At 46.8% G+C, this 24,221-nt stretch overlaps 1 protein-coding gene across 1 annotated transcript in view; it reads right to left on the bottom strand.

Moving 5' to 3' along the window:
* WFDC1 (WAP four-disulfide core domain 1) overlaps positions 1–23,897 on the bottom strand; it is a 287,906-nt gene extending 264,009 nt beyond the window's left edge. Inside the window, exon 1 of the mRNA XM_086945836.1 lies at positions 23,482–23,897. Within this exon, the coding sequence (XP_086801962.1) occupies positions 23,482–23,631 (150 nt within the window). The 5' untranslated portion in view covers positions 23,632–23,897. The remainder of the gene's footprint in view (positions 1–23,481) is intronic.
* Positions 23,898–24,221: the final 324 nt, after the last annotated feature.

Genomic DNA, 24,221 nt, shown 5'->3' with positions numbered 1-24,221 from the left:
AAGCCTTTGCAATGTTATATACAACAAAGTAGTAGTTGGCACTTATTTATCTTAGGCAGCTAAGAACCATGGACAAAGCCAATAGTCCTGGCTTGTTGGAGGTGTAATGTTACTTGTTGTATGTATGTTATATCTGGATGCAATGAAAGAAACGGCACAATACCAGTTGAGTGTCACACTATGCTAAGCACATATTTTTAGTTTATGTTTATGTTTTTAAGGCACGCCCCTTTGAGAGAGACACCCCCCCTCCCCCCCCCCCCCCCCCGGTTTTTTCATCCCACTTAAATCCTTGGTGGTAAACCACTCAGACTTTTCTTCAACAATGTGTCAGTACGACCGGTACAGCTGAAGTCCATCAAAACTACATCTACCAGAATGCATTGGTTTGTTTAAATAAGAATCCCGAACTGGAAACATAAATATGACTCGGTAACTCGAAATTCAGCACTACAAGTAAAGAAAGAAACCTGTACAGGATGAGCGACACTTACATAAACTGGAGAGCCCAACTTTCTCCCCCCAGCTTCCCACACCCTCGCCTCTTCATGCCCCTGTTGCCCTTTGGCAGTTAAAAAGGAAACGGGCAGCTGGGAACAACTTGTAATATGAGCAGAGTGGCATATTATAGAAACGGCTGGACGACAATAGACACTTCTGAAGAGGAAAAAACATCTGTCAGCTGTTTGTGCACCAGCCTGCCTGGCCCCGCCCCCGCACATGAAGGGTCTTCTTCCTCTGCGCCTGTCGGAAAATGTAGTGTATCGTAGCCTATAATTAGGCGGACGTGAACACATTAATACCAGGAAATCCACAACTAGGAAGTCTCTGAACATTTATAGGAAAAGAAACGTCAGGAATTTTCTTTTTCTTTTGTACTCCTAAGAAAACTGAGGCACCTAGTAAACAAGCCTGGAGCACCCACCTTTCAGCTAAACGCGTGTTTCACAAAAGTTGGCAAATTCCGCACAGTTAGTGCGCAGTTTGTAAAACTTTGTGGCGCACTAGACTGGGGCGATGCGGGACGTGCATTAGCAGCTCACCCACGCAATGTTTTCTCATTGCGCCTCGGGTATTGTAGTTCTTATTTAAGAATGATGATAAAAAATGACAGCAAATCCCAGAATGCAAAGCAGAAAAGCATACTGCTAAGCAATTCACGATTAGACCTAAAATACCCCTGAATTCTGGTGTAAAGCTATCAGCTGACACCATGTCACCAGGGCTTCAATGGTACATTTCTTGTTTTTCCTTTTCCGAATAATATTTACACATGTGACAGTCCAATTAAAATGAACCAGGATTGAAAGCCGCAATAAGCATCAGGTTGGTAGTGGAAACCCCAGGACTCTAAAAACGTGTCTCTCGCGCCGTGGGGTTTTCTGATACCTTTTAATCATTGATTGGTCAGTCTTATATCGTATGTCTATTACACACTGAAAAGAGTAAAATGGGAAAGACATTATTTCAACATTATTGAAAGAACAAAAACGTTTCTGAAGCAGATTAAAACGAATTTTTATTACCACCCATATCTGAACTTGGATGGTTCCAAAATTTGCCTGGAGAACATTAATGATAGATCCGGTACCCATCGGTCACTCACACAGCTACCGTCATCATATGCCAAATTACATGTCAAATTTCATAAAAAGCTCATTTGTATTTCTTTAAATTTGAAAAAAGCACAATTATAGGCTAAAGTGCTCAACTACAGCTTTAAATAACCAGCAGAGCCAACATTTGCAGTTTCAAGGGTTCAAACGCCCACTGCAAAGCTTCCCTAAGCACAGACTTAGAGCCTTCTTACGAGCATGGCGGCCCTATATCTGCCATAGTCATGGTAGCGGTCCAACCACCACTGTGGGTGGGCCTGCCGCATTTTGAGTGTGGCAGTTGGACCGCCGACTATGGCAGGAACCAGGATCCTGAGGCGGTGGCGTAGAAAAGGGGCATGCCTGAGCATATACTGAGTTGCATTTCCACTGCCATAAAAAGGGTGGCAGAGATGCAACTATGGGGGCCCTCACAGGGCCCCCTGCCACCTCTCGGCCTAGTGGTGCATGCAGGGGAGGCACATGTTGTGCACTCCAGGAATTGCACCCCGTTTCCTGCATGGTGTGGCATGCACAACATGGTGCATGCCACACCGTGCAGAAACGTGCTGCAGATGCTGTCATGGCAATAGTCTGCTGTTAAGTATCTCCTCTGAGCCTAACACAGCCTACGCCTGCCCTGGATTCAACTCAGAATCCGGTGGAGGGGCGCACCAAAGACACGGCAGTGCTCCTGAAAGCGCAGTGTTGCAGAGCTGCAGGGAGCCCGCCAAACTTGTTCAAAGGCCCATAGTCTTCATTGCCCACTTAAGTCTCCCACTTGCAGGAGTCGCCACAAATGCACAGTTACCTTCCAATAGGCCAATGTGCCCCTTAATGTATAGAGCACTGTTCTCATGTGGATCAATGGCTCTAAGGCAGAGGTCTTCAAACTTTTTGATGCCGAGACCCCCTTATAAAACCTTTTTAGGCGTAAGGACCCCCTTCCGACAAAAGATTCTAAAAACTGGTACTCCTCATCATAAACAACTATCAACAACCATAAATGCGCCTGTTAGACCTCATCACATCCATCCATCCATCATTCATTCACCCACACTTCCACACATCCATCCATCCTTCATCCATCCACCCTTTCATCCTTCCATCCATACAGCCATCCTTTACCTATCCACCCGTCCATCCACACACCCACCTTTTCACACATTCATCCATCCATCCATCATTCATCCATGCAACCTTTTATCCATCCATCCATCCTTCATCCATCCACCCTTTCATCCTTCCATCCATACATCCATCCATCCTTCATCCATCCTCCCTTTCATTATTCCATCCATATATCCATCCACCCTTTCATCCATACATCCATCCTTCATCCACCCACCCTTTCATTCATCCATCCACCCACCCATCCATCATTCATCCCCCACCTTTTCACACATCCATCCATCCATCATTCATCCATGCAACCTTTTATCCATCCATACATCCATCATCCATCCACCCTTTCATCCTTCCATCCATACATCCATCCTTTACCTATGCACCCGTCCATCCATCCACCCATCATTCTTCCACCCACCTTTTCACACATCCATCCATCATTCATCCATGCAACCTTTTATCCATCCATACATCCATCCCTCATCCATCTACCCTTTCATCCTTTCATCCACCCTTTCATCCATCCATCCTCCATCCACCCACCTTTTCACACATCTATCCATCCATCCATCCTTCATCCATCCATCCACCTTTTCATCTTTACATCCATCCACTCATCATTCATCCACCCACCTTTTCACACATCCGTCCACCCTTTCATCCTTCCGTCCGTCCATCCATACAGCCATCCACCCTTTCATCCATGCATCCTTCATCCGTCCACCCTTTCATCCATCCATCCACCCATCATTCATTCACCCACCTTGTCTGTGCCTTTCTCATGGGGGGTCAGTATCTCTCTGCTTCGTCTTGATATGATTGTAATGTCCTTCTGCTGTCCTTCTGCTGTTTACTGTGTATTTGTAAAGCGCTCTGATACCTACGGGTTAAACTAGCGCTATATAAAACGTTAAAAGTAAAAATAAACCCTCAGCTAAGTCCATTGAACTCAAAGGACTACAACCTCCTCCCCCACTCCCTTCCCCCCCCCCCCCAGCTCCTGTATGTCAGCCTGGCTGAAACAGCTTGGACACACACAAAGGCACACCAGAGTACTATCACAGGTCTTTAAAAGACCTTTACTTAACGAGGCTTTGATGTTTTTCACACCTCGGTGTGAATTAGGCGGCCTCCGCCTTGAGCACCCTCGATCAGCCGGACGCCAGGAAACTGCACTCTGGCAGAATCTGCGACCCCCTTCCCAGGACTCCACGACCCCCCTGGGGGTCGCGCCCCACAGATTGAAGACCTCTGCTCTAAGGGGTCCAATAAAGAATCCTCATGCACAGATGTATTCTTGAATCCTCGTTGCAGCATCCCTTTGCTAAGGCATGGATGATATCAGATGTCCAGTGCAGTTTCTTAAAGCACAGATTTATCATCAAATTCCCAGCTAGAGAGGGGTGTGGCATGACATTGATATAAAATGACTGCTTTATAAACCTAGGCCACTATTTATAATTTTTCACACATCGCAACACAGCAGTCCACCTTGCTCTGCTGCGCGTAAGGGCAGGAATGCACCGTATTTAACATTATATGGTGCATTCCCGTACTTTCCTAGCACTGATGCACTTTTGGCTGCCTAGCACCAATGCAGACACCCGTGTGTCATGGTACAAAGGGGTACAAAAGGGGGTGCTGATGGACGGAGCATCTGAACCAATCAAACACTCACACCCAGTCAACAGATCTGTGTTTAATCCATCACCGTTCTTTAGCCCACTCTGCCACCCCAGTTCAGACATGGCCATATGCAAATCAGTCTGACCCTGTCCCACATGGGAACAGTCCAGCTCGAACTGCCAAGCCATGCCTTCCCTGGACCGGAAACAAGCTTCCGAGGACCGGTTTCTGGCATTTCAGCCGTCTTCAGCCCGGCTTGCTTGAATCCATCATCCCCTTTTGTATCGCTTTGTTCGCCCTAAGTTGGCAGGGTATGCTCAGACATGTGTCCCTTTCTCACTTGGCCACTGGATTCAAGATAGCCTGGCTGATGAGGATTATGAAACCGAAATCGGTCCCAGGATGCTTGTTTCTGGTCCAGGGTAGACATGGCTTGGCAGTTCGGGCTGGACTGTTCCATGAGGCACAGGGTCAGACTGATTTGCATATGGCCATGTCTGAACTGGGGTGGCTGAGTGAGCTAAAGAATGGTGATGGATTAAACCCAGATCAGTTGACTGGGGGTGAGTGTTTGATTTGCTCAAATGCTCTGTCCATCTTCCCCTTTTGTATCGCGATGGTACAAAGGGGCCTGCATTGTAAGCAGGACTATTAATGTGCAGGAAAATCACCTTGCTGCACAAAAACAATCTGAAAAGAGGCATTTTTCTCTTTCTACGTGTGCTGCAGAATGCAGAACACATAGAAAGAGGAAAACGAGGAGGAATAAAGATATTTCTTCTAGTTACACCTCACCAGGGAAGGCATGGCATTTTGACGCATTCCTAGGTCTACCACTAATGTTAAAGCTGAGAATGTGCCAAAATCCATGAGTGGATGCGTGGGAACACCCAAGGTCCACCCACGCAATGCCTCCCTGAACAAGTAAAGCAAGGCAGCAATTTGCGCTGCCTTGCCTTAGTCTAGATTTTTCAAGCCATGCTCTGCAATGCAAGATGGCCTTGCACGACTTGATAAACCTCACTTTGGTTTTGCATTGTCCTTGCAATCCCTTGATTGGCACATTGGGGATGCAAAACCTAGATAAATCTGGCCGCAGATCTGCAAGAGCTACACTGTACACAAAGCGTGCATATCTATATGTATAGAGTGAAAATACCACCTGTGAGCCCGCGTGACATTCCCACATTAGATGCCCTTCTGAGCTTTAGGTACAGTTGTGTGTGGTCTGTGTTTGAGACCGTGGCAATGCACCTTGCCTGCTATGACCAGCAACACCTGCAACATGTAATATGTGTAAATTGGTTTCAGTGAATATTTGCCATTTGCACATCCTAATTAAAGTGTCCTGATTTTATTGATCCTATTAAAATCTTTGTTTCCAACACACTTGAGAAGTAGGAAAACACTTTGGGGCTTATTAGGATAGCCGATTTTCCGCATCCTCTGGGCCGGCGGAAGCCACCGCCGGCCCGGAGGATGCGGAAAATCTGCTGCGGACCCATCAAAGACCCACCGCCACATTAGGATGGCTGGTGGGTCCTGGTTTCAGTCCGCTGCTTTTCCACCGCGGTTGGCTTAAAACCGGGGCGGAAAAGCTCTATTATGGTGGCGGTGTCTCTCAGACACCGCCAGCAATATTAGGATGGGTTACAAAACATGCTTTTCCGCGGCGGGCCTTCCGCCGTGGAAAAGCATGTGGAACTTCACTGCAGGGGCCCGTTGCGGGGCCCCTGGGTGAAGGGGGGGTGGGGGGTGCTCATGGGGGGTACCTATGGTACCCCCCTGCATTTGTATGCAGTAATCGGCATACACCGCACGGTGCCTGCCGCTTTCTGCATACAAAAGCAATGTATGCATTTTTAACATTGCGGCGCGTGCAGCTTGAAGCCGCACCCGCCGCAATGTTAAAACTAGAGGATGTGACCGCCATGGTGGCGGTCACATCCTAATTGCACAGGAGGGAACTCCGCAGGCCATGCGGAGGTTCCCTCCTACTCTGGGGTCGCGGACGGACGCAAGTCCGTCCGCGATCCTAATGGGCTCCTTAATTTGTGCTTTCCTAAATGTTTATTTTTTTTCAGTGTTTGTACAGGTCTTTATAAATATTAACATTTTGTTCTGTGATACATGAAAACAGCAGCCTTTCCTTTCACACCCAGAGCAAGATTGTCACATACTTCACTTTACATAATCTTCACACTTTTCAGTGGGAGAAAGAAAAGTAAACACCAGTATCCATGCCAAAATAAGTAGCACTTTGTCAGAAGACTAGACTGACTAGGCTTACATTTGACCCCTGCTTCTGAGCTCACAGCAAATGTGACAAGTTAAAAACAAAATGTGAAGGCCTCTTTATTGCCCATTCACCTTCTGAACTACAGCATAGTTATTTTGGGGGGTGCTACAGCACCCCATGTACCTCTAGTTCCAGCACCTACTGAGGACATCACAACCCATGAAACAAAGTAAGTGTTTGCAAGAGCATATTCCTGATTTCTGCCATTTGAAGGTCAGGCGGCGTGACATGACAATGGTCGTTTTGTAGCACAACTAAAGCAATACCTCTTCAGATCATTTTATTACTATTTCATGTCCATCAATGCAGGGACTCTACTAAGGCCATTTAATTCTGCTGTCCTCTGGTAACAAAATATTCTGATACACATTCTGAGGTGACTGAGCTTTGAACCATGATGGAAAGTTTATTTACAACTTGCATAGGTGTACTTGATAGGACATTATAAATGTAATTTTGTGTGGACATACTCAACACAACCTTGATGTTGTTAACAATTGTTGAAGATGCCCCATGTTTGTCACCTGCATTTCTTCTCCAGATTAATCAGTGGAACAAAAGGAATGTCCTGGGGCACCTAATCCAACACCGAAGACGACTTATAGGTTATGGGGACCGATAAGTGGGATTTGGCAGTCGAAAGGACATTGCATGCATTCTACAAAAAAAACAGCAATCAAAGTTTACCTGAAGCTGTAAAGACGAAATGGAAAAACAACACTCTCGAACTCCAAGGACTGCTCATCTTAATCAACTGAGTACAAAGGTCAAGTGAATGGACTTTTCACTCTTCTTAAAGGCTCTGAAGTGATCTTCTACTAGATATTACCCAATACCTTTCAGTCTCTGTCTCAAGACACCATATCACAGCACCAGTCGCTCAGGATAGCTGATAAAACCCCCAATGAGGCTTACTGGAGAAGATGTGCCATGCCACTGTGGCTCACGCTGCCGCCTTTGGAACCTGGAGACCCTGGATCGAATCCCAGCCTCATTGCTAAACTCAAAATTGTGTGATTCTGACTAACTAACTCAACTTCCCTGTGTGCAAAATGTATTTGTGTACTTCCCACTTGCTGTATATAATCTACTTCTGACCCCCATGTAAGGTAGAGTGCTCTGTTGCTTCCTTTAACCCCTCCCATGCTCGTGACGGAACCGTTCCGTCACAAGCCTCGTGGACTGTGCTGGTGACGGAACAGTTCCGTCATGACCCTCTCGCCGCGCCTGCGCGGCGCGAATTCCGCGCCTGCGCTAACGTTCTGAAGCGCGGGCGGGGCCGTGACGGAACCGTTCCGTCACAAGCACAGCTCACCCGCGTGCCGTGACGGAGAGGTTCCGTCACGAGCACGGGACTGCCGCGCGGCCCCCCCACCCCCTTAGCACTGCGGCGGAATAGCCGCCGCAGTGAAGGGGTTAAAGTTAGGGCCATGCTCGGCCCATAAAGCCATTTTTGGTCAGGCCCCAACCTACATTAAGGAACGCCTGGTGAACTATGTGCCGGTATGCACACTGCGATCATCCACAGCAGGTTTTGCTGGCTCTTCCAAGAGTCAAACTGGCATCAAAAGTTGGCCGAGCGTTCTCACTCCAAATTCCCCGAATCTGGAATGAACCTTCAGAAAAACTCTGCCCTCCGTTCCTCAAGATGTATTTCTTCAGGGAAGCTCTGGTTACAGTACAATTCTGCCTGGGACTCTTGTGGCTATCGGAGTTTTCTCTATAAGCGCTAAGAGACCAGCAGGTGATTACACGCTATATAAGCTGCAATTAACATAACATAACAACATAACATAACATATCAATACACACGTTGAGGAGGAGGTGAGCTACCTGTGTCTCTCCTGAAATAAAACGTATCCTTTGAGAGTACAAATATGAGACAGCAGCTTCTGACATGGAGACCCATCCTTGCACACTCAACCTTCCCCTGTGCATTCCAGTTAATTTGAATGCTGTTAATATAACAATTATGCCCAAACTATAATATGTATTGTAGATGATCCCATTGTGTACTCCTCCCTGTTTGATATCTAAGCTTGGTGCATGCTTCTAGAGATCTGTGTGCAGACACAGACATAAAGCGAGGGTAAGGAGTAGATCCTTCAGAGGAAGCAAATCAAGGGGAGGTTTCACTTGGTATTTCAATAATGGACGCCACAAGAGGCCAAGACTCTTGATAAAGCAGCTTGGCAAGAAGCAGGGAGCATCTGATTGCCCCCTTTAAATGCAACTACTAATTATCTATGACTAATTGTCTATGTCTCGTAAAATGGCAAGTGTTCTGAATTACTGGAAAACATTGCAGCCTAAATTAATCATATTCAGATTAGGTATCCTCTTTTTAGTGGTATATTTCATGTAAGGAAGGTATGACAACATGTGATGCTTTAAAAGCACTAAAGAAAAATTGCATGTTAACAAGAAAAACAGATAAGCAAGGGAAACTAAACGAAAATGTAATTTTGTGAACAAGTGCTAGAAATCCATGAATACCTTTTCCCAGAAGCCATCTCCTTCACCAACCTGTGGAACATAAAAATTGGAATATAAATAGAGAATTTTTGGCTTACACTGGTTACTATACAGAGAATTACGTTTATGCTCACTATGTTCTGTGTGTTTGTGTTACTGTGTGATTAGGATTTGCATACATTTTACAACCCATCACCTAACGATTAAGGGTAATTCTGATGGCTTATAATAGGAATCCTTATCTTCATTTTTATTTTACTTTGTTATGTTTATTAGTTTCAGTTTTTCTCCCACCTTTCCACTCAATGTACATCCCAGCATAGGGGCATGGCTGTGATGACAAAGAAAGTGGCACTGATCCCACAACCTGGCATCCTAAAACATCCTGCAACACAAAGATCTGTGGCTGGAAACGACGCAAAGATGTTCCTCACCATCCACCTAAATTAAGAGTCGAAGTAGCCTCAACAGAGGCACCTACCGGCCTCAGCCAGGATGATGTGTGACAATTTCAGTCCAGTAGTCTGAGCAGGCAAAGGAGACTTGAGGTGGAGGAGATCTTCCAGAAATGAGGAGAAGATAGCATGGTTGGTGGTAGGATTTAGGGGTGGATGAATGTCCTTGCTAGTTGCAGGAGACCACGCAGAATTGGACTGGTAAGCTGCAGGGGGATTCTGCTTCATGTCAACATTCAGCCTTAAGTTAGGGGCTGATTCATTGTTTTTGTTGAGGCTTGATGTTAAGGTCCTCCCACTCACTCTTACAGTGGGCTGAGACAATGGGTGGAACTCTGGGGTCTGCGGAGGCACCACATGGAGGAGATCAGTGGCAGAAGAGAACAATCCTACTTTGGTGTTAACCCTACTTTAGGAAGAGCTTCAGGGGGCCAGAGATTGATGCCTGTGGCCAAACCCTCTTTCGGTGGACTAAGAGAAGTCAATAACAGGTGGACCAAACCACCATAGTTCACACAAAGAATAAAGAGGTGCAGGCAGCACCACGGAAAAGGTTCACCACCAACTAAAATCTGTATGTCACTAGACAAAGGAAAATCTTACACTCAGTGACTAGGGTAGCTGGCAGCCTATACAATTCTTAATTGACTTAGTGAAGAGAACTGCTGTGGGCGATAAAGAGAGTCAGTGGCTACATGTCGACAGACATTGTAATTCCTCAGGTGTACTGACTTCAAAACCCATGTTAGGAAATACCCCCACAATCCAACTGCTCGTGCTTCTTTCCCTCTCGGCAATACCTTTGGGTGGCTGAATGTTGGGTGGGAGGACAGACATGAATAGTCTGTAAACAGGAATGCCAGATGAAGCTGGAGTGCCTTGTGATGTCACCTACATGAGACATCCCTAGTGACAAGCTCCCTACTCAAAGTCATTGAGATTTATTGTGATTAAGTTCCAACACCATGCACACTAAAATAAATAAGGTCCCCAAAGGAGACTAGCATGAGGCCACAAAACTTCTGACCTATGACCAGCAACATATCAATATCTTAGGTTTGCAGGTTGCGACTAACCCTGGCAAGCTGCTCCCCTCGGTCCAGAGAGCTCTGTTTGGCACTACTGTGAGCCATAACCACATAAAGTTTGCAACAAAGTGTATCCAGAAACTTGACTGAAATATCGACTGGTACCTGACTCACCTTCCAGTCCGGGACAGATATGATGCTCAGTTAATTCTGACAGAGAGACCCGTGACCCCATTACCATGTATCCCCAAAAGTATAGCAAAACCATGGCTAAGGATTATATGGGGAGCATTCCCAACCAATGGAAATTAGACAGAAAAGCCCACCATTGTTCCTCGGTGGGGGGAGTTCCCTCCTTCTCTCCAAACTGGGCATCTGCACACCTATTTTCAATTACATACATGGGCACCGTCCTGCGGGCAATCTAGTAATCATCAACACTGGAAAACAAAATGGGCAATGGTGGATTAGAAGCAAATCCACAGAGACAGGAACTGTGCCATTCTGTAGACAGGGTCACCGAGGCGGGCGGCCACATTTCAGAAATGGAAAACTCTATAAAGGAACTCCATAGAGGATGTGGAGGGGAGACGCCTAGAGCGTTTCCCAGAAAAGTGGCCATGTGGAATCGTCCCATCGGAGAAACTCTCCAACTGATTAATTGTAGAAAGGGCACAACACTCCTTTCAGTAGCAACTGCCTTGAGGCTTCCTTCACTCAGTGATAATGAAGATCTTGAACTACAAAGATATAGAACTACTTAAGAACTAGGTTCTGTCCAGTTTGAGTCAAACTGCCTCACACTATTCCTAGAATGCACTAAGAAGGTTCAACTGCAAAGATACTCCTTTGAAGAGGGCAAACACACACTACAGGCGATGAACATCTGCACCATGTCATGCTGACGGTCATCTTCCAGGCCACATCTTTTTATTTTGAAATGCCAGAATCAGCACAGGAGTGAGTAGAGGATACACCAATGAGGTGACCAAGAAAGACTGAACATAATATGCATGCAACCTGGACAATAGATGCAAAGGCTAGACCTAAGCAAAGGAACAGCCAGTCCCAAAACAGACATCCCACAAGACGTGCACCCAGAGGGCCAGCAGAAAGACACCAATTGGAACAAACCCATGGACCTGTCCTGCCTCACTCAGACATCTCCATCCTTGACGAAGAATTAATCCAGCACAATCCAATGGAACTGATGGCATGTCCAGCAACGGAAATATAAGATCCCTTAGAAAAACAAATGAAATCTCAACAAATGAGTGATTCTTTGTCACTGTCAATGGCTGTATAGACTCCTTTCTTTGGCACTCTCCAAGCTGGCCTATAGTATGCCTAAAAAAACCAGCACAGAGAGAATGTTGGCCCTGTGGCCTCAGGAGCTGTGACTGAAATGTTCTCCTTCCTTCTACTACAGCTTTTTTCTCACAGGCAGTCTTGCTGCCTACAGTTGTTTGACAGACGCAGAACTGTTGTTTTCATGTTTTATGCTTTATATTAACCCTGGGCGAAGAACTACGCTCCGTTCGCGGAGTTTGCGGAGTTTCGGCAACTCCGCGCTCCGCGGAGAACGCGAAGTTGTCGAATACTCCGCAAACTGCTGCGTAGCGTAGTTCTCGCGAGCTCAATAGCATTTTCGCGTGCGCGAGGATGCTTGTCAGTAAGATCGAGTTGCCGAACACGCAGAAACTGCAATCTGGCACAGAATAACTCGCGAACACGTTAGTAGTGACCGGAAATAAGGGGACACGAGCGGGCGGGACAAACCTCATGAGTAACTTCGCGCGCTACACATCCCGAGCATGCAGGCAATCAACCAATCAATCAATCAATCAGGATATTTGTATAGCGCGCAACTCACCCAGAGGGTCTCAAGGCGCTTGGGGGAGGGGGGTCCGCTACTGCTCGAACAGCCATGTCTTGAGTTGCTTCCTGAAGCAGAGGTGGTCTTGGGTCAGGCGGAGGTGGATGGGGAGGGAGTTCCAAGTCTTGGCTGCCAGGTAGGAGAAGGATCTTCCTCCCATGGTGGATCTTCTGATGCGTGGCACGGCGACGAGGGCGTGGCTGGTCGATCGTAGCTGGCGGGTGGGAGTGTAGAAGGTCAGGCGGTTGTTGAGGTACCTGGGGCCCAGGTCGTGGAGGGCCTTGTGTGCGTGGGTGAGGAGTTGGAACGTGATTCTCTTGCTGACGGGGAGCCAGTGAAGGTCTCTCAGGTGTCCGGAGATGTGGCTGTGTCGGGGGATGTCCAAGATGAGTCGTGCGGAGGCGTTCTGGATGTGTTAGAGTCTTTTCTGGAGGTGGTTCCGGTATAGAGGGTGTTTCCGTAGTCCAGTCGGCTGGTGACGAGTGCCTGTGTGACCGTCTTCCTGGTTTCGGTGGCGAGCCATCGGAAGATCTTTCGGAGCATGCGTAGGATGTTGAAGCATGATGATGAGACGGCGTTGACTTGTCTGGTCATCGAGAGGGAGGAGTCCAGGATGAAGCCCAGGTTGCGTGCGTGGTCCGTTGGTTTGAGTGCGCTGCCCAGGGCATTGGGCCACCAGGTGTTGTCCCAGGCGGAGGGTGATGATCCAAGGATGAGGACTTCCGTCTTGTCTGAGTTCAGTTTCAGGTGGCTGTTCCTCATCCACTCGACTACGTCTTTCATCCCTTCGTGTAGGTTGGTTCTGGCGGTTCCTGGGTCGTTGGTGAGGGAGAGGATCAGCTGGGTGTCGTTGGCGTAGGAGATGATGTTGAGGTTGTGTTTGTAGGAGGGTGGATACCTGACTATGGTTGCCCCCAACTTTTTGCCTGGTGTTTTGCTGGTTTTCCGACTTAGTTGACCTGGGACCCTGCTATCCAGGGCCCCAGGCCTACTGCTCTCTCTGTAAAATGGATTCCATGTACCTTAGGTACATATCTAATTGGTACTGGGCCACCTTATCAGACCCTGTAACTCAGTGCATAGGTGTACCCAGGGCCTACCAGGGGCTGCAGCATGTATTATGCCACCCGTGGCTGGCCATCTAAATCTGACAACTGGCTGCACCACAGCTGGGGCAAGGTGGTGTAATCACCCTTTGCTTTAGATATAGTATTCCTATATCTAACCCTAAAATGGACACATGTATTCCTATCAGTCCCTCCTATGGCAGGCCTTATCAATCCTGAAGGCATTATGTGAGATGGTGCTCTGGCATGAGCTGAGCCCGTCTGCAGCTTGCGGAACCAAGTCCTAATAGCTGTTCCATGATAACGCGTACCATATACTCTTAAGTGCCTTATAATCCTCGCGGTTATTTGCCAACTTTGGTATCGCTTTATCAAAACATGTCGAGTAAGGTGTCATACGAATTGGAATACTAACCCCTCGCCAATTCTGGTGACGGGGTTAGCATTCCACCCTTCTAGAGGGACAAGACATGTATGTAACTGTGAACCCCGGTTAAAGTTAACTCAAGCCTCAGCATCACAAAATGGATGCTGCCACCACGGACACAAGTCTGACCTCTTGCTGCTGGGAGTCCTTCCAGCGAGGAGAGCTTGGACAAAGGGTTTCCTGTCAGGGGCGGTGCTAGCACCATCCCAGACAGGGTTTTGTGTATCCTGGGTAGGCAGGGCTTTACAGGAAGGTGACTGCAAGTGGCACCCCAGTGCTCAATATGCATCTGCCGGCTAGAACCAGTTCCAGGGGCACACCAGCCCCTGAGCTGGGGAAAGTCCGGCAGGGGAGAGGGGTGTAACCACCCCCCCTTCCTGGTCCCACCCATGGGCAGGACCTAGTCGCGTACCAGCCCCTTTCTTTAGAATAAAGGTAGGAGCGGGGACCCTTCCAAATTAGATCATCTTTGAATCCTGAAACTACTTTCTACGAAAGGAACTCAAGACTTCTCCCTTGTGACTAAGGAGCAGTCACCCTGCACCCGCAGGCACCATCTAAGAACACTGCGGTTTGCTGCACGTCCTTCCTCCGGAATCCGACTGACCAGCACGACGAGACCCGGCTTCCCTGGCACCTCTGACCTCTACCTACATCATCAGGCCAGCTGAGATCCGTGGGTGTGACGAGACCTCGAGGGACCGGCCATCTTCAGAACTGTACGACGCTTATCCAGCACGACCGCCGAGGGATCCTCGAGTGAGTGCTTTGGGGTTCGAGAAGCCCTAACCCTGAGCAGCTCCAGCACCGAAGTCCAGCCCCCCAGCATCCACCAGATCTGCGTGGGGCCCTTCTGCTCTTTGCTGCTCACCGCGTTGTCCGGCTACTTGCCTGCTGGCTTGTGGCCCTCTTGCCGATGCACCACAACGACAACACCACTGGTCTGGTTGCTCCAGACTGGCCCTTGCTCCCCTCCAACAGAGGAGCACCCCGGACCCTCCTGGTCCACTCCAGACGCCATTTTAAGTCCACCGCGTGGGCTTGCATTTGCCAAGACTTGTTGCCCCAATCCTGGGTCCAGCGACGTCGACAGCAGACACCATCGTGGGACAGCTCGCACCTCCATCCTGGTCGCCGACAACGCCTCCTTGTCCGTGAGACTGCAGAGCCCAGCGTCGCCCATTCACCTGGTCGAGGTGACTCCATCCGGTGCCATCCTGGTGCCCATCTAATCACTGGCTAGTGATTCATAACTTGGTCCCCTCTGCTTACAGGTATCCCCCATCATCGATCCAGGCTTGGATCACTCCGAATCTCTTCACTGGTCGCCTGCCAGCAACTTCTTCTTTCAGGCTCCATAGACTGCAACAAGGATTCCCGACGTCTTTCCAGACCTATGCAGCCGCAGCCCCTGGGCTAGGTAACCTCAGCATTTCGGTGTTCCAGCATAGCCTCACTATCCAAGGGTCCAGATCCTTTTTCGTTTCAGCTCTACCTAGTCCGATTCGTCCGATAACACTAACTTTACGAAATCTAGCATCCATAGACTTTGTCCCGCATCCCGCGTGAGAGTGCACACTCTGCACCCGATCCCCCTAGGCCTCCTGCTAGTAATCTGAAGGCTCAGTAGTTAAATCCTAGCGATCCTAAACTCTATTAGAGTAGTACTTACCTGCTAGTAATTTCGCATTCCACTTTTTCGTGCCCCTCGGACATTTGTGTAAATTGTGCAACTTGAAGTATTTTCGTAAGAGCTTTGTATTGTGCTTAGCACCCTGTCCTCATAAAGAGTCCAGGGTTGTTGTGTTCTAAATAAATATCCTTTTATTTTCATAACAACTTGTGTGGTGTCCTTTCACTTGGTGTTCAAGGGGTATATGTGATGGTATAACAGCTGGCTTAACACGCCCTCTAGAGTCTAGCCTTAAGTCTGCTCTTGTCCATGCTACTAGGATAGCTGGTCTATGGTTGACTTACAACCAATCATCAATAAGGGTTGTTTGGACTGATACAAAGTGCTCACTAGAATAGTGAACATTATATATCAGGCCAACTTCTCACAGTGTTGGCGTACGATGGCTGCGAGGGGGCTCATGTAGACGTTGAAGAGGGTGGGGCTGAGTGATGATCCTTGTGGTACGCCGCATATGACTTCGGTGGCCTTGGATCTGTACGGGCGGAGGCGGACTCTCTTGGTTCTTCCGGTGAGGAACGAGATGATCCACTCCAGTGCCTTCTCTTGGATTCCGATGTTGCTGAGGCGCTGCACTAGGGTGCGGTGGCAGACCGTATCGAATGCTGCGGAGAGGTCCAGGAGGATGAGGGCCGCTGTTTCCCAGTTGTCGAGCAGGGCTCGGATGTCGTCAGGAGCTGCGATGAGGGCGGTCTCGGTGCTGTGGTTGGCGCGGAAGCCGGACTGCGAGTGGTCGAGGCTGGTTGGGCAAGCGCAATTGGTGATCCACTGTGTGAGGTTGTTGGCTGCTTGGTTGGGGTCCGTTGAGCTGACGGGAGGGTTCTGGCTCAGTGAAGTGGTGAGCTGGTCGGTGGTGATCTTGTTCCAGTTCCTGCGGGGAACCTGTTGCGGGTGGTGGTGAGTCGTGGTCTTTCTGAAGCTGAAGTGGACGCAGCTGTGGTCTGTCCAGTGGAGTCCGGTGGAGTGGCTGAAGGAGATGTACTTGCTGGAGGAGAAGACTGGGTCAAGCGTGTGTCCGGCATAGTGGGTGGGGGTTTTCACCAGTTGCATGAGTCCGAGGTTGGCGAGGTTGTCCAGCAGGGTGGTGGTGGTGTTGTCGTTGTTGTTCTCCAGGTGGAAGTTGAGGTCCCCTAGGAGGATGTAGTCAGCGGAGGCGAGGGCGTGCGGGCTGATGAAGTCTGCGATGTCTTCGCTGAATTGTGTGCGAGGTCCTGGGGGTCTGTAGATGAGGGTGCCTCTGAGTGTGGTCTTGGGGTCCGTGTGTAACTGGAAGTGAAGATGTTAAGCGGCTGTGAGGGTGTCTTCTGAGTTGGTCGTGATGCGGATGGTGTTCTTGTGGACGATGGCGATGCCTCCTCCTGTCTCGTTGACGCGGTCTCTCCGGGTGATCTTGTATCCGTCCGGGATGGCGACGGCGATGTCGGGCGCTGAGGAGGCGTTCATCCATGTTTCCGTGAGGAAGGCGACGTCTGGAGATGTGGTGTCGAGCAGGTTCCAGAGTTCCACGGCGCTCCCGAAGACGAAAAATGGCTTGCGAACGGGTCAAGCAAGCTACTACGCATGCTCGCGGAGCTATGCGTAGTTCGCGGAGTGCAAGTGCATCTTCGCGTAGCTCGCGGAGTGCGGCTACGCGAACTACGCCCAGGCTTACTTTATATCATTCTTCTGACATCCTTACAAATAATCAGCATCACTGGAGATCTAAATGAAACTACACAAGAGATGTGTCACTAGCAATTTAAGTAACTCTGCAGGAATGTCAATGATTTCTCAGCAAAGTGAAAAGGGGGGCGGTACTGAAAACTGCAAAACAGTATTGTCCGGAGTTCCTTGTGATCTAGGAGATGTGCTTGCTAGGAAGAACTGCAAGGCCCTTTGTAGATATGTGTTTGGCTGAAAAGCTGTAAGAATCTTTATGTAAACAGAAATAGCAAAAAAAGGAAGGAAGGAGACTTCATGAATATTATAGACAAAGTTTGCATAACTAGATATGCTTCCATTTTTGGTTCTCTAGCATCTCATATCAGTGTAAAGAACAAATATACACATACCTTGAATAGTAAATTATATTCGTTCATTTAATCGTTGCCAGTGAACAGAACCCAATAAATCTATAAAGCAATGGTAAAGAGATAAACAAATATTTTTGCAAACTTTGTCTTTAATATTCATGAAGTCTCCATCCTTGCTTTATGAGGGGTACATAGCACCCAGAAATATTATGATCTCTGCATATGTCTGAGTCTAGCCACATTTGTTAATACTTTGATAAATCACAATAATTTTGTCAATTTACTTATACCATGTAAAAGTGTTTTCCCAAGTAGAATAGATGAATAAGGAATGATCTTTGCGTCTGTTCTAATAATGATCTGGTTCTTGTACTTTTCAAAAATATTTGTTTTCAGTATTGTAAATAGTGTTTGTTTATGTACCTTGTAGTCCTGAAGAAGTCCAATTGAGGAGAAAACGCGTTTTTGAATTTAAAGGACATGAATAAAGAATAACTTTTAACAACACAAGATCTGGTCGACTTTTTTCATTTTTGAGAGAACTACTGTTTATTGTAAACCCTTTGTACTGTTGATATTGTCTAATGAACATTTGGAAGTGTGCAGAGCTATTTTTGCTTATGTTGTTCTAGAGTGATCAAGGAATTTGTTTTCCCTTGCTTCTCTATTTTGGGACCTAGGGGATTGTGTCCTAAGCCCACTTGCACCTTATATTGTTGAATATTACTAGTCAGAACGTTAGGACTGGTGCAGGCATTAATGCTTTGATCCCCATTTCTGTGTGCAAGAATCTTTATGTGACACATTAACTGATTTAAGACATTTTAATTTACTCATGAATAAACGTGGACCAACTACATGTTAAAGAGATATGCATGCAGATAATAGTAGGGTATATGAAATCATATTCATTTGAATAATATAGGCTTATGTTTATTAATCAGGCTTAGGGTAATCATTTCAAAATGTGATAGAATGTTAAAAAATATGTACTCATATGTTAAATTCCTAACCATCCTCATGGAAATAGTAAATTGTTGAAACATTTATTGAAATCTAACATATTTTTGATGAACCTTACTTAACTTATTTAGGGTTTACTTTCATTCCGAATTCCATCTTTTGTATATGTGAAATTGTGCACCAAATGAGAAAAGTAAAAATTTAACTACAAAGTCAAATTGAGTGTAAATATCATGAAATCTTCAGATAATAATCTTCATATATGTGCTAATATAGAAAACCTGAAATGAGAATAATATTTTATGATCTGAAATAATTTTACATGTTGATAGTTTGAAATTGCAGTAAAACGACAAAGTTACAATCAATCTTTGCAAACAGATTATTAACATCTTTGAATGCTTATGATTTGAAATAGTCTATTAGAATATTGATTTAGCTTTATGAAACATATATTTAATTACTTTATTTGCTGTATATTCTTAAATTACCTTCATTCTAAGCCTGCATTTCTATTATTTTGCTCTGTATTATACTTGTGAGAAGCTTTCCCAAACCTACAATGTGAAGCAAAACTGTTGCTTCCTTGAAGAGTTCTCTTTGGCTTAGGAGTACTGTTTGCAACAAAGTTGACACTTTGGGAACATTTGCTATGGGAAACTGTCCTCTTGAACTCACTCATGTGCCTGCTGCTAAATGATCATTGTTTGGAGGTTTACATATGCTGGATGACTCTACAAATTATACAATAAGTACCACCTATTTCTATTATATGTTTCTTCCTTTATGCCTCATGACAATCATCCTATATGAACTGACCAATGAACTGAGTGGTCTGACAAGATGAGGAGACCAAGCAGGTGTCACCTCAGAACTAGAGGACAAATGGCGTACACACGGGTGGAGACTTCCTTTGGTGTAAACATGTATATTTTATTTTTGAGAAACAGCGCAGACACCCGACCAGATGAGCCAGGGAAAACCACCTGCTTCAAACTTCCAAACAATAGAGCCCTGGGCACAGAGCATAGAACCTAGCTACGTGCCATGCCACGAGCCCGGCAGCCAGAGGCAAGCTGTGCACAAGCCAGCATAAACATAACAACTACATTATACATTAATTGATCGATAAGGGACACACACTCTCTCTCTAACAACTCTCTCAGACTTAACCCCTTCCATGCTGATGACGAACTCCAGCCGTCATGCACTACGGTGCTCGTGTGCTGATGACGGCTGGGGTTCGTCACGGCCCGCCACTGTACGTGCTGTTTACGGCACACCAGGGGAATCGCGGCCGCATAGAAAGGGTTAAGGACTCAAGAGATACTTCTTTTGATTTCATGCATCTTTCCATTGGGAACTATTTTGCTGACTTGGTTCTTGCTCATTCCTTTTGCAAACTCCGCTCGCTCCCTTCACTTGGGCTAACACATGTGCTGTGTGCGCCATACTTGGACTCTTCCTTGATGGGACACTACCTGTGAGCTATCACGGCTCATGTTCTAGATGAGCTTTCCAGAACCCTTTGTCCCTTTATGGCAAGCCCAAGTTAACTAAACTATCCTGTTCTCTTTAGGTCATAAATGTTAACTAATAATGTGATGAACTTTATTTGAAATCTTTGATAAAGTAAACTTTAACTAGAAACCTGAGTCTATAGTTTATCATGACTTGTCTCTTTGAAATGATTGTGCATTCTAAATTGATTTATTAATGCCAAGGAGAGACCAGCTTAGGGAAATCTCTGAGTATCAGATACTAATGGTATTGCTTTGTACTGCCCTAGCAGAATTATTGGTTTGTATGACTTTACTCCAACTTAATTTCTTCAGAAGGTTTGAACTTGCAGTGATAATACTTTACTTGTATAATCTGGTTTTGAGAGTCATATTCATAAATCTAATTGTTAGTTTATAAGTTGGTTATCCAATTCTTGATCCTCATTGTATATCCGAATATTAGATCTCCCATATCCAGCTCCTCTTTGGCACAAAACAAGATCAATCGGAGGATCAAGTGAGGGTTAAAAAAGTTAAGTAATTTAAGGAAATCAGAGATAAAGAAAAAGGGCTCAGTATCCGCTGGAACAATAAAAACACACGGCAAGCTAGTTTGCAGCATTTTAGCTGCTACCGTAATATGGAGTGGAAGAATCGGGCTTTGCTGAAGTCCCTATCACAAAAATATGTTTGTATCAGGGCAAACTGACGAAAATGGATAGTGGAACCAGCCAAATGATACATATATATTACTTACACATCATTTTATGGGATTCAGAGATATTTCTTCAAAGCAATCATAATCCACCAAAACCCCCTTTTAAAAAGTAGAGCACATTCATTTTCGGCACTTTTTATCGTTTGTATGTAACAACATATAGAGAACAGGCTGGTTTTTTGTCAAACACAGACCAGTAGTTAACATTTGAAAAGTAGAGGAAACATATTGTATCTGACTACATGAAAGCCATCACCAACGGAATGGATGCAAATACCCTAAATCCTATTGAAATAGGAGTTATTATCATCGGTAGTGGGTTGCACTGATCCACTGCCTGGAGACCAGAAGATCTCAGTCATAGACACTCTCCTTCCAACTCTGTCAGCAATCTAGGAGTTCCTCCTTAGGAGCACATCCTTCCTCCTTAGGAGGGTCCATCCTTCCAGAACAAACCCATTGTCCAAGACACTCATTCTATCAATAGTGGGCTTCTTCAATGCGTTACCCCTTGGACTCTCCATCCGATTCTCCCACCACACTACAACGATTCAGAATGCTACTGCTCGCTTAATCTTCAGACTCAATGGACACATTACAATCTCCAACCTTCTTGGATCTCTTCGCTGGCTGCCCGTTCACAAGAGATACATTTTCAAAGCTCTGTTTGGTCTCCCAAAGTGATATTAAATTCCTCTTTTCACTCTGCGTCTCCACTTTTCATTCATTACTCACCTTCGAGAACCTTACGCTCCAGCTCAGCCATCCTCCTAAAAATCTGCAGATTTTGCAAAACTCAACCCGTTCAGGGGCGGCCTTAGGCATGTGCAAGCTGTGCACCTGCACAGGGTCACCAAACCCCAGGGGCCGCCACGCCAATATATATCCTTAATATAATAATCCTCTGAGGATGGATACATATTTGCGTGGCTGCCCCCGGCAGGGATTTGGCGGCCTCCGACTCTGTTCCACTTCCTAACACCCTGACCCCCCCTCCTTAGCTCTGGGGGGGCTCCGCACCCCACCCGGACTCCTCTTCCGGGGTCCCCTACCTACGCTGCCTGCCCAGGGCCGCTATGAACCTAGAGCCGCCCCTGACCCGTTGGCTGAGAATTCTCTTGCTGCCAAAGCCTAGTGTGCACTTCCGACCCACTTATGTTCAAAAGGTTTTTGGACTTCTTTCCGCAAACTATTCTAGCTAGTTTCTCTCAAACTCCTTGTGGTTTTCCTTTGCCCAGTGCCAGGACGCCATCTTTCTTCCCATTTGTGAGCCTTACAAAATCTTAAAATCAACCAGATTTATTCACATTGATTGGATCTTGCATCGGGCTGGCGCATGCGCAGATGGCCATATGACTTGCAGCCATTTTGTGCGAATGGTTGAGTCAGAAGTTATCTTTAATGTGCACTACTGGAGTAGGGTAGGGTGGGGTGAGTATAGTTTGATCTGGATATGCTATTAATGAATGAGTCTCAAACTAGCACGGGGTAAAAGCTCTAGGGTTGAACATTAATGTATGGGTTGAACAGATGACCAATGGAATTAATCAATTAACATATATTTGTATGTGAATATATGAAAAGGTGAATGTATAAAACACAGGTCTACAGGATAACATAACAAAGCATGTGTATTTGAAGTGCAAGCTCACCCCCTAAGGGGCATCTTGGCACTGAATAACAGTTGTTTATTGTTAACTAAACAAATGATACTCATGTTATCGACTTCAGAAAGGATGAAAGGCGTAGTGGACCCTCCGGGATCTGAACCCGTGACTACTCATTTTATCGACCTCAGAAAGGATGAAAGGCTGAGTGGACCCGCTGGGAATTGAACCTGTGACTACTCATTTTATCAACCTCAGAAAGGATGAAAGGCTGAGTGGACCCGCTGGGAATTGAACCTGTGACCATCAGGTCGTACAAAGGCCCCTGTAGTCCACTAAGCCACCAGGATAAACCCCTTGAAGGTTCTGGGTCGGAATCAATGATTAAATGAACCAACGAAGAAATGAATGCCTCCATTTTAAAATAAATCGCAAGTGGATATACCTTCTCTAGGCTCAAACTTAGATGAGTGCGCGAAAGAAACCACTGAAAAAGAGCAGGTCAGCTGAATGCATCTTCTCCAGTCAATAACATTCAGTGACTGAACGAGCGTATATTTAAGTGCACACTGTTATGGATTTTTCCTAGGTGCTGATGTTGAATGTGAACATACGCATTAATACAATTACATAAGAATTAGCAGAGTTCTACAGGGTAAACATTTTCTAGGCCACAACCTGGAATTATTAATACGCGAATAAATACATTTCTGAAGTGCGGTTGACACATCTCTCAGGGATACATTTGAACGAATGAATGAATGTGTATCCTTATATAGTGCATCGCATTCGCAGCGAGGTAAACATACGCACTTCTTACAGGATTATATAAATGGATAGCCAGCGTCACCTTCACGTCATCTACGACTGAGGTCGTAGTGCGCGCTGTACAAGACACAGCCCCCACCCACGAGGGACAGTACCGTCCGTTGCTCGCGCTGCTTCTAATGCTCAGCAACTCACCCCGCGTTTCTCTGAGTATGACATTTCCAAAAAGAGTAGAAACGTACCTCGTATTTCTCGGCTAGTTTGGGATGGAGCGCGCGCTTCCGGAGAGTTCTGGCACAGCCACCGCCGCTGAGCAAGAGGAGGGCGCTGAGCAAGGTCCCCAGCACATGGGGGCCGCTGGCCCCGGGCCACCTGCGGGTCCGGTGGGTCATTCCTCTCGGGATGTGCAGGCGATGGAGAGACAGGCGCCACTGGCCCTCTGTAAGAGCCCGGGTTCCCTGGAGTGCAGCTGCACCTTTCTCTATGTGCACCCTCTGCCAAGGGTTGCAGGAGGCCGGCCGGGAGATCACCGGCCCGCCACCTCACTGAAGTCCCCGGAGATCAGATGAGGCGCATCCCTGCACTGCGCCGAGCTGCTCGCCAAAGCCCGCGTCCCCGCGCCGAGCACATGCCGCTCAAGTTCAGCTCCGGGAGGATTATTTTTAGAAAGTCCCCCGGCTGCAGAGGCAGCCCCACATCTGGCCCTGCGAGCAGCCCATTCAAAGGCAGAGCATGGGATCGGATGACAGCTGCAGGAAGGAGGTATTATCCGGCAGAGGGGTGGGCTGTCTCCGGCGGGGAACTCTCCAACTTTGCAAGCTTCACTTCATACCTCTGTAAGAGGGCATGTATTCCAAAGGTGGACTGTGAACTGGCTTATTGGCAAAAGAGAGAATCATAGAGCGGCCCTACTCAGAGGCTGGCCGGGCTGGGGAGAGGTGTGTGTGTGTGTGTGTGTTTGTGTGTGTGTGGGGGGGGGGGT

This window comes from Lissotriton vulgaris, chromosome 12 (assembly GCF_964263255.1).
Source record: "Lissotriton vulgaris chromosome 12, aLisVul1.2, whole genome shotgun sequence".
Taxonomy (NCBI): domain Eukaryota; kingdom Metazoa; phylum Chordata; class Amphibia; order Caudata; family Salamandridae; genus Lissotriton; species Lissotriton vulgaris.
This window is presented reverse-complemented; position numbering and strand designations above follow the sequence as displayed.